Source organism: Carlito syrichta, unplaced genomic scaffold, assembly GCF_000164805.1.
Source record: "Carlito syrichta isolate Samal-C Ts95f unplaced genomic scaffold, Tarsius_syrichta-2.0.1 Scaffold153664, whole genome shotgun sequence".
Classification (NCBI taxonomy): domain Eukaryota; kingdom Metazoa; phylum Chordata; class Mammalia; order Primates; family Tarsiidae; genus Carlito; species Carlito syrichta.
In genome coordinates, this window is record NW_007097760.1 from 189,209 (window position 1) to 200,341 (window position 11,133).

Here is an 11,133-nt window from a genome sequence, read left to right on the forward strand (position 1 = left end):
TCCACGTACTCATCTATCCATAAAATAACTGTATTTATTTTCCTACTGAAAATCTTCAGAAGGTTGAGGGCGTTATCATCATCCCTTTTGCAGCTCTCATTTACAATAAAGGCCTGCACAATCTTTCTCCACTTGAATGCATTTGGTGTTTTTCTTTAGCCGCCTGTCCCCGAATCGTATTATTCAGTTAACATGTAACTCTCGAGATATTCTGTATTTCTCTTTATCAACAGAACTAGAGTCTTGCTCATGAAGCCGACAGCACATTAGTCAGAAACTACAGAGGCAACCGAGTAGGAGCCTGAAGTTTCCTCAACCACTCTGCCTTTCTAGATATCTGTCAACAGGAAAGCAAACACGAAAAGGAGTGAGCGTGAGCAGGGTGTGTCTTTTTCCAGGAATGCTTTGGTTTTTAAACGGAGTCCACCTTTACTAGATTATTGTTGGCCATCAACGGAGAGGGCTTGCATTTAACCCTGTCTGCTACGTGGTTAGAGCTGTCCACAGAGAAAATCTTAGCTGTGCACAGGGAGACGAGGATTCTCCTGTACTCGTTCCTGAAGTTCTGGTTCAGCAGCCCGTATATAATGGCATTGAGGCAGCTGTTGAAATACGCCATGTAGTAACTTGCCACAAACAGCCATTCGGGGATCCGGGGCGCCACGTTAACCGGGTCCCAGGCCACGGCCAGACCTATGAAGTTCAGAGGAGCCCAGCAGATGGCAAAGAGCACAAACACCACAAACATGGTGACAAAATTCCTGAAATCCTGCGGTTTCCGTTTGGGCCTGCTGTGGGGTTTCGCCCTCCGCCTGACCTGAAGAACCAGGACCCATATTCTCAGGTAGCAGAAGGCGACGATGGCCATCGGGACCACGAAGTGAAAGACCACCACCGCTGCGGTGTAGGCTGCGCTGACCGACTGGGCGAACGTGCAGGAGTAGATCCGGGGGTCATACCGCAGCGTCCCGGCGTGCAGGCTGGGCACGACGGCCACGAGGGTCAGCGCCCAGATGAGGAGCACGCAGCAGAGGGAGTTCCTGCCGCTGTACAGCCTGTCGTACTTGAGGCTGTGGCAGACGTAGCAGTAGCGGTTCACGGCGATGCCGGTGATGCTGAACACCGAGCCGATGACGCTCAGGCCCATCAGGAAGGCGCTCAGCTGGCAGTGCAGGGGCCCCAGGCCCCACCCGTTGTTGAAGATGGACGTCAGCACCAGCGGGAACGGGTAGACGGCCACCACCAGGTCTGCGACCGCCAGGCTCACCACAAAGACGTTTCCTGGAAGAGACGGGCGTGCAGAGCACAGCTGAGAGCGGCTCTGCACTGACTGCATGGGCTTCCTCCACGGATGGTGGAGAAGAGCGGCTGCCGCGGCTCGAGGACCTGGCGCCACCAGGGACCTCGGGCCCAGACGGCAGGGACCCAAGCCCCGCCCGCCCTGCGTCCCGTCTCACCTCTGGCGACTTGCCTGCGTCCCCGACGAGAAAGCGCACTGGCGGGGAAAGGCGTGGCTGGTGTGGGAGACGTGAGACAAAAAACAGCAGAAGCCCTGCAAGCCATCCAAGGGGAAGCGGGCCAAACCCGACCGGAGCAGTGAGGGAAGGAGGGCGGCGCGTGTGGCCATGCAGTAGGCGCCTGGCCCACTACCAAGGGGAGACAGTCGGCTGGAGACCCAAACTCCACCTGGGAGCAGCCTGCTCGTACGGCAAGTCCTCACTTGCACCCCCAGCTCTAAAACACCGTTTTAAAAGAAGTAGAAAGCAGCTCTGTAGATATTAGAGACTGATAAGGAGAGCATCGAGGGGGAGAAGCGAGAAACCGGTTGGTTAACGGATACAAAAGGACAGCTAACTGGGAGGCATAAATTCTAAGGGTCTGTAGCACGGTATAGTGAATATGGCTAACAAAAATGGAGTGCATATTCTGAAAAAGCCAGGAGGCGGAATTTTGAATGTTCACTGAATGTTCACAACGTAAAGAAATGATAAATATTTGAGATGATCAATATGCCAATTATCTTCATTTGGTCATTACACATTGCCTACATATATTATAAGATCATTCTGAATTCCATAAATATGTACAATTACTATGTCTCAACTAAAAATCAAAGGGAAAAAAGAAGAAGAAAACAACTGTTTTGAGCAGTAGAAAAAGTGTCTCAGTAGGTGTACTGCATCAAATGGACAGTACTTTGACGGTGACTCAAGTTTACACGTGTGAGAATAAATACACAAGTTTTAAATAAATAAATTCCATTTTTGGGATCCCCCCTCATACACTGTCACCTTCCAACATTTGAAATAAAACAGCCCTTGTATTTGAAGGGCCTATTTGATTAATTCTATTCCTCCAAGAAAATTATTGCAAAAAAGAAGTAAAATAGCAGTCATGATGAAAGTAAGGTAAAGTTTGTGCCAGGTAAGTAGAAATTTCAGATAAACTGACATAAAAGCAAATTCTTTAAAAATGTGTCACATTAGTCCATATTAAAGTTACAAGGGCAGATTTATTTTTCCCACAGATTACTATCAATTACCAATGAAATATTTAAATTCCTAAATGAACATATTTTAGTAAATTTTAAACTCAGAATGCTTATTACTTTAAAAATATCTAGAATCTATGAAATTCAGCTACAAATTAAATTGTCATTGTAACAGTATATTTTTACCCAGACTGTCACGATAACAAACTGGCCTAATACATACTTATTTTTTAAAGAGCTTAAAAATAAAATGACAAATTATGTCATACATTTCTTTCATGGCTTTAATCCTCTGCTCCATTTATTTTTATAGTAATTATGTTTCATTACTATCCAAGCAATTACATTGATTAAATCATTAGCTTAATTTTCTTTGAATTAATCCTATTTTACAATGCTTGGAGGAAAACAATTAAGCCACAGTCTGCAGATGTATCCATTGCGAAGGTCAGCTTGAAGCTTTACCACATGTGCTCATGTGTGTGGCGTGGGGGCCGGGGGAGGAATTTCTTTCCATTCTTTTATGAACCTCACCAGACAAGAGTAATTAAATAATGTAATCATAATTATACACATTATAAGGTCATCGATTCCACTCTCAGTTCTGTGAAAATCTAGAGGAACAATGTGTCCATTGTTACAGATGCCCGAGATTCCATGCAGTCAGCCTGATGATGCATTCTGAAATACGAGATAGAGCCTGTTAAAGGCAGATGCTTCTCTCTTGGATTTAATTCTGTTCCTAACTGAGGAGGAATCGCAAGCTCATACAATGCTGAGATCGAAAGGTGTGTTTGTGATCCTCCCGGATAATTCCTACATTTTAGAGATGAGGAAAACAGAAATAAGGAGTCAAATTGAATGAAGTCATAAAACTACTTCGTGCAAGAGTCAGTGTGATTTCCCTAAGAAAGTTCACATGCTCCTACACAGAGACAAGTCAACAACTGGGCCCTGTGGCCAGGTCCTGGCTTAGTGCCTCGTCTAAATGCTTCTAAAAAAGCATATTAGAAAGAGAAAACTAAAAAGACAAGATGGGGGAAAGGAAAACTCTCAGAGGTCACTACACCAGCAACAAGACTAGCCAACAACCTCCCAGTGGTGACAGACATCCATTACGCAATGCAGAGTAAATATTTATTCCCATGACTAAAACTCTACATGGGAAGCAAAATACAGCATAGACGTGAAGCACCTTCAGAGCTTGACCTGGGAACGGCCACAGCAAGGCGGCACTGCTTTTCTGCTTATCGAGCCTGCTTCTCTCTCTCTCTCCACCTTCCACAGCCCCAGCTGTCCACTCCCAGAGGACAGTGCCTGCCTTAGCCCGCTCACCCCTACCCAGAACAGAACTCAGCAGAGTTCATCAGTGGACAGTGGGTTTATGTTGTGTCGACTTCACTAAGCTGAAAAGACACCTCCTTTCCCAGCGCCGGGTCAGTGCGCCCCACAAGAGACAAACTGCATGAGAATCTGAAGGCAGGGGAGAAGCAGCGGCCATGTTCTCTGTGCTCAGGGGGGTCTGTGCAAAGCACCAGGTGCCACCGCAAGCTCGGGCTACCTGCGACTCGACTGTTGGTCTGCAGTTGTGGGGGACACACTTTGCCAGTTCCTAGTTGGCTTTTGGCTTGGAGGAGGGAGAGACTGGCTTGCTGGGGCATCCAGATTATCCCTATGGGCTCCAACTCTTGCCCTCGGGTTCTGATTTCCCCTGTACCTCTTGACTCCCATCTTTCCTTCTCAGCTGCCTTTTCTGCAGCCTTCGGGCTCCTGCACCAGAAGCCTCCAATGTACGATTTAATCAGCTCCTATAAAAGCTCTAGCAAAGCTGTTTCCCAATCTAGAGAGGCCCTGAAGATCAGGGTGGAGAAAAGCCCTTCCAGTGAACAGAACTTTGAGCAGGGTTTCAGATGGAGCATCAAGCCAGCTGTACATTTTTCCTGGAAGGAGGAGCTGTCCACAGTATGAATCTGCATGGATCCCTGGGCAGTGGCTCATGGTCAGCTAAATGGTAAAGGACTTGGAAGGAACATGATTAGAAAACTGGTGACTGGAGCTGGGTACAGTGGCTCACGTCTGTAATCCCAGCACTTTGGGAGATGGAGACGAGAGGATTGCCTGGACAACTTGGCGAGACCTCGTCTCTATAATAAATAAAAAAATTAGCCGGTCGTGGTAGCACACACCTGCAGTTCCAGCAACTTAGAAGGCTGAGGTGGAAGGATCGCCGGAGCCCAGCAGGTTGAGGCTGCGGTGGCCGTGAATGTGCCACTGCACTCCAGCCTCGGCGACAGAGTGAGACTCCAACTCAAAAAAAAAAGAAAAGAAAAGAAAAAGAAAACTGGGTGACTGAGGACTCTGGAGAAAGTGTAGGTGCATAGACCCCCGCAAGGATGGGCACTGAGTGTGAAGATATTTGTGTCTTAAGGAGCTTGATGATGCAGCCTGTGGACACCAGTTAATCTGTCCTCAGCCACTACTGTCCTTGACCAATGGGCTCACAAGGTTGTCACGGCAGCAAAGATGGAAGCTCTTCATGGCTTAGCAACATAGGTTACTCCTCATGAAAGCCCATCCGGTCATAGCCGCTGCACTGCTGAATGTCCCGCCCACCATGAGTAGAGATCAACACTGACATGGCACCATTCCCAGGAAAGTCTGCAGACGCTGGTAGTGAGCTGATCACACAGCACTATGTCAGTCATCAAAATGGGCAGTGCTCCACTTTGAATGTGTCTTTCCTACCCTTTAATGCCCTTAATTCTTTTGCCACCTAGCATCGATGGGCTTCCTGGATGCCTTGTCTGCCGTGATGGTGTCCCTCAGCACTGCTTCTAAGGAATTCTTAGACAGCAAATGCAGCATAGCCATGGCGTCACGTTCTTCGAGTCCACTGGACTTGCCATGTTTCCACTTAGGGTAAAGTAAGAAGGCAATACTCATCATTATTTTAGTCCTTCTTCCTGTAGGACCACATGGTCATAAGGAGTATTTATCATGAACTTTTTCGTTCCCTGCTCTCTCTGCCCTCTGGTTGCCCGTCCAGGTGGCTCAGACCTTCATTCTGAAAGCTCAGAGGCATTGGCGTCTTGCCTGTATTGGGTCTTTTTAGTTTTCCATTGACTTTTTTTTTTTGAGTTGGAGTCTCACTCCATCACCCAGGCTGGAGTGCAGTGGCATGCTCACGGCCACCCCAGCGTCAACCTGCTGGGCTCAGGCGATCCTTCTACCTCAGTCTTCCAAGTAGCTGGAACTACAGGTGCATGTTTGTTATGATGTCCGGCTAATTTTTTGATTTATTGTAGAGATGAGGTCTTGCCAATTGGCCCAGACTGTTCTGGAACCTGTGGGCTCAGGCAATCCCCTCACCTCGGTCTCCTAAAGTGCTGGGATTACAGGACTGAGCTACCGTGCCCAGCCTCCATTGGCTTTAATCACAGAGCGTGGGACTGCTGACACAATCTAGGAACTTCTTGCATCCAGACATATACTTTCCTTACTCGTCTTGCATAATAATAACAACCCAGTTTTTTTCTTGACAATCAGAGCTAACCAACCCCAACATTCACAGTAACCCTCCTCTCTGTCTGTTCATTTACTGAAATGAGAAGCCCAAAGTAGCCAGGTAGGTGGCTTAAGACAGCAGACCTGACAAGCTGTTGGAATGGCTTTTGAAGTCTCCATTTCAGTACTGACCCCAGGATATGGTGTGTGCTCTAAATCAGTGATTAACATAGAGTGCTGTTCAGCCCACAGTCAGGGTTTATGGATCAGAACATCAAGGGTGGAAACGGCAGTTTTTCCGCTCAAAATCCCAGTGTTTGGAGGAATGCTTCCACCAGGAGACACATCAACAGTTTCACTAAGCTGTAAGCGGAGACCACCACCTGGCTACTTTGGGCTCCTGAATCCAGTGAATGAACAAAGAAAGGGATTACTGTGCTCAACGGCATTGGTTAGCCCTGGTTGTCAAGGAAAAACTGGGTTGCTATCACACAAGAAGAATAAGAAAAGTATATGTCTGGAGGCAAGAAGTCCCTAGAATGTGTCAGCACTCCCATGCTCTGTGAGTAAAGCCAATGGAAAACTAATAAGACCCAATACAGGCAAGATTCCAGTGCTCCCGAGCTTTAAGAGTGAAGATCTAGCCGGGCTCGGTGGCTCAGCCTGTAATCCCGCGGGTTCGAGACCCGCCTGGGCAACTTAGCGAGACCTCATCTCTACAGTAAATCAAAAAATTAGCCGGGTGTGGTAGCGCACACCTGTAGTTCCAGCTACTCTGAAGGCTGAGGCGGAAGGATCGCCGGAGCCCAGCAGGTTGAGGCTGCGGTGGCCGGGGGCGGCCGCTGCACTCCAGTCTGGGTGACAGAGTGAGACTCTGACTCAAAAAAAAAAAAAAGAATGAAGATCTGAGCCACCTGGACAGGCAAAGAACCAGAGGGCAGAGGGAGTAGGAGCGAAAAAGGTCAGGATAAATGCTCACTCTGACCACGTGGATCTGCAGAGAGGAGGACCAAAATAACCATGAGTGGTTCTTTCTTACGTTACCGCAAGTGGTTGTGAGGACATGAGCCATGCCTGTCTCTTCCCCTTTGCTGTCCCCTGACCACCGAATGTGAGATACGTTAGTAGTGAGCCCTCCAGCTCAGTGGTTAACTTACAGGCTACCAGATGGGGAATGAGACGCAGCTAGAATAGTAAGAATCATACAAAGAGAGGTCAAGGGACTGTATTGTCTTTTAGGAAGACAGTGCATTTTCAGTTTTACAAGGGACACTTCCATTATTTTAGATGGAAGCATAATTTTTACGTTTCCTTTATTTGGAAGGGATGGTTAAAAGAATGATAAAGATAGGCCCCGAGTTGCCAGTGAGTGGACTGTGTTGGATTTGTATTGTGTCAGCTTGGCTCACCTGGAACTAGGATCACCAGGATCCCCTTCTGCACAGCTACGGGTTAGTGTGGTCCACAAAAGAATTTTGTATAAGATTTGAAAGATGGAAATGAAGCAGCAGCTGTGTTTTGTTAATGCTCAGAAGGGCCAAGCAGGGTACTTTTCAATGCCAGAAGCTCCATCACTAATGAGAGAAGGTCTTAGCTGAGTGAGGTTGTAAGAATTTCCTACCCTGGGCCAGACTCTTACCTTTGATCAGTTATTTTTGCTGCTGTTTAGACACCCCACACTCTACCAGTCTCAGGCTGATGCACATGAGTGACTACTTCTGTATTACTGTGCTTTTATGTGAACTACAGAGAGATCTGTCAAGCTGTCTGACACTGCAAAGTTTGGGCCTTGACGTTAAAGTATTCATCAGCGGTGTTTCTACAGCTCTAGTCACCTTTTCTGGATTTGACAATCATCAAATCTGTGCAATGACGAAACCTGGGGAGAATTCATTTCCTTCCGTGTGCTCTCTTCAAAGTTGCTGGTTTTGGAACCCCTTGCAATAGCAAACCTGTCCAGGCTGTTCTGCATACCCTCTTTGCTTCACAGGTGTTAAAGCAGGTGCCACCAATGCTTGTTCCAGGTCCCCTTTGCCAGGCGGGTCACTTCTCCCCAGAGCTTTCGTGAGTGCTGGCGCTTCTGTGGGTTCATCGCTGCCTCCTCCGCCAGAGAGGCCCCCAGTGGTCAGTGGGCCACTGATGCCGGAGAACGAAAGTCCTCTGGCCTTGCGTCATGGTGGTTCTGTTGGGCTTATGCCCAGAGGCCCAACATAAGGACCTGGCCGTGCCTCGACTATGTCTGGATCCCATTCTCACCGGACTTGCTACTCTAACATGCTTTCTCCTTCTGTCCAAGATCCTCCTGGGAGCACCACGCGAGAAAGCACAAGCACCTAGTCTCTGTCTCAGGCTCCGATCCCCGGCAACCTCAGGAGGTCTTTAATCTGTGATGAGGTTGTGTGGCTTTATAAGTGGTCACTGGCTTCCTGGCCGGAAGGGGAGAACTACTTACTAGGCTACATGACAGGAACAACCAAGCCTCACCGGGTGGAAGTGACGGACTCCAAGTGCTTCCTGGTATTGCTCTTCCGCCCTCACTGTGTATGGATATGCTTCCAGTATCAAGGCAACACAAAACGATGCACATTTGCATAGCAGGGTGTCTCCCTCTAAGAAACTAAGGTCCAGATTATGTGTGTGAATTTCTGAAGTCTCAAGTGGGCCGGGCGTGGGAGCTCACATCCATAATCCCAGCCCAGCACTTTGGGAGGTCGAGGCAGGAGGGCTACTTGAGCCCAGGAATTTGAGGCCATCCCGGGCAACTTGAGACCTCATCTCTACAAAAAATACACAAATTGGCCAAGTGTGGTGTGTGCAGAGTCCCAGCTACTTGGGAGGCTGAGGCGGGAGAATCTCTCGAGTCCAGGAGTTGGAGGCCGCAATAAGCTATGATCATTCCACTGCACTCCAGCCTGGGTGACAGAGCAAGACCTTATCTCTTTAAAAAAAAAAAAGGTAAAAGTAAAATAATTTTGAAATTTAAATAAATGATCACTGTGCATAAAAGACGTTCAGGAGTGGTTTGCTGGAAGAATGCACCCTTAGCCTCTAACCGACACCAAACAAAAGCAGAAGTTAGTGCGTTTGTGCTCTCATCTATCAAGAAGTTGGACTTTTCAGTAGGCCAATTTTCATTCCTTCTTTCATTTCAGCCTGGACTTCATGTGGAAAGCAAGATTAGAGACCCACTGAATTATGGTTCATAAAGATGAAATAAAACGGTTCCTGAACTTTAGGGTCAAAGTGGTAAAGGCCAGTTCAGACAGGAAAGAAAAAGAAAGGACTTCAGACACTCCTGGGAACACTGTTTAGACTCAGTTCTAGGAAGTCTGGTTTAATGGAGAATATTTACACACCTGGTGTGTATGAACGGATGCCATGTGGGTGTCACCAGCATGCAAGGGAAGGCTGCTCTGTAAAGGTGGGCAGGACGGGCTTCAGGCTGCACAAAGCACACAGTCCAGGTCCCACATTCTTCAACTTGAAGGACTGTCTTTTAAATATATATACTTTTTATTTTTATTTTAAAGATGCGGGATACCATTCAGGGTTGGGTGGACATTGTGCAGGTAAAGTTTGGGCCTCCTTTTGGTTCCAGCTCTGCCTGTTTTGAGATCAGCCACCTTTCTTGAAGGTATGTGCCCTCCCATCCCAATCCCGGCAGTATCCCGCTACTGCCAATCCCTTTCTTATAGTGTGACAGTCAGTGTTCAGGGTCTGCTTAGGAGTGAGAACATACAGGACTCAGTTCTTTGTTTCTGTGATCGATCGCTGAGTGCTATAGACTAAACCCATCCAAGTTGCTGCAAAGTCCGTATGTTTGAAAGGACTGTCTTTTAGAAACTTGTCTTTCAGGTTATTAGAGGCAGTGTGGCCTGCACGGTTGGAAACAAAACTAGGATTCAAATCCTGGCTATGTCGCGGCAGCGTCCTTGGGCAGGTCACAGTTTCCCAGAGCCTCTGTCTCTTCATATGGGATAAACTGGGATGCTGACAGCCATGGTGAGGGTTAGGGAGAGGGAGGAAGTGTGTGCTCTGTGTGATGGCGCGTCTTCTGCTCCCCAGTGATGGCAGCCGCAGGTCTGCCTCACAGAAGGTCCCGCCCTGGGGGGAAAGCCACGACTAGGAGGCTTCTCCTGGACCCCTGCCAACGTGAGGGGTCCCTCCCCAGCGGTAAGTCGCCATTCGTCCCTCTGTCCTCCACCGCCAGCCTCCTCTCCCTCAACCCGCCGAGGCCACTCTCCGAGGCCATCCATCGTACCTCGTCCTCCAGAATACCCAGATTCCACCCACACCACATTACAGCAGGATCTCTCCGCTGAGGCTCATATTTCCTGACCTCTTCGAGAGCCTTTATCCTTGCTAAACTCTCAGAAATACAACACCTTGCTGATATACAGCCCACATCACACACACATCATGGGTGCTGTCCAAATCACACCATAATCATGTAACACACTGTCCGCATCACACCATGATCATGCAACACGCTGCCCGCATTACAGCATGATCATGTAACTCACCCTTTAAACCACACCATGACCATGGAGCACACTGTCCATTTCACTCCAGGATCATGGAACACACAGGCCACATCCCACCCTGTCCCTGCGACGTGCGATCTGCATCACACCCCGATCGTGTACACACCCTCCATGTTATACCTGCTGATGTCACACGGAACCCACATCACACTATGATCACGCAACACACTGTCCACATCACACCCCATTCGCGACACCATCCGCCTCACACCCCGTCCAGGCGACATGCTGTCTACCTCACAGCTCGTCCGTGTCACACACTCTCCGCATCACACCATGATCACGCAATACGCAGTCCGTATCACACCATGACCCGCGGCACACTGTCCACGCCTCACCCCGTTCCCGGAACGCACTGCCCACCTCACCGCACGGTGGCGGACACACTGTCCTCGCCACGCACCGTGCCTGTCGCGCCCTCGCCCGGACGGCCCTCCAGCTGGAACTCCCGCTCCCTTGTTCGCGGACCCCCTCTCCCGCCTGTCTCGCCCCAGCCCGCTGTCCCCCCGCGCCCCCACGCTCTGGCCGGACCCCGCCGCTGGGAAGACGGGGGTGGCTCAGCCTGTCCTCCCGCGCCTTGGGGAGGCCGAGGTG

At 49.0% G+C, this 11,133-nt stretch overlaps 1 protein-coding gene across 1 annotated transcript; it reads right to left on the minus strand.

The window, feature by feature from the left end:
* Positions 1-412: 412 nt before the first annotated feature.
* MTNR1A (melatonin receptor 1A) lies at positions 413-1,336 on the minus strand. Its single transcript, XM_008050781.1, has one exon. The coding sequence runs from the start codon at positions 1,334-1,336 to the stop codon at positions 413-415; it is 924 nt and encodes a 307-aa protein (XP_008048972.1).
* Between the last annotated feature and the right edge of the window lie 9,797 nt (positions 1,337-11,133).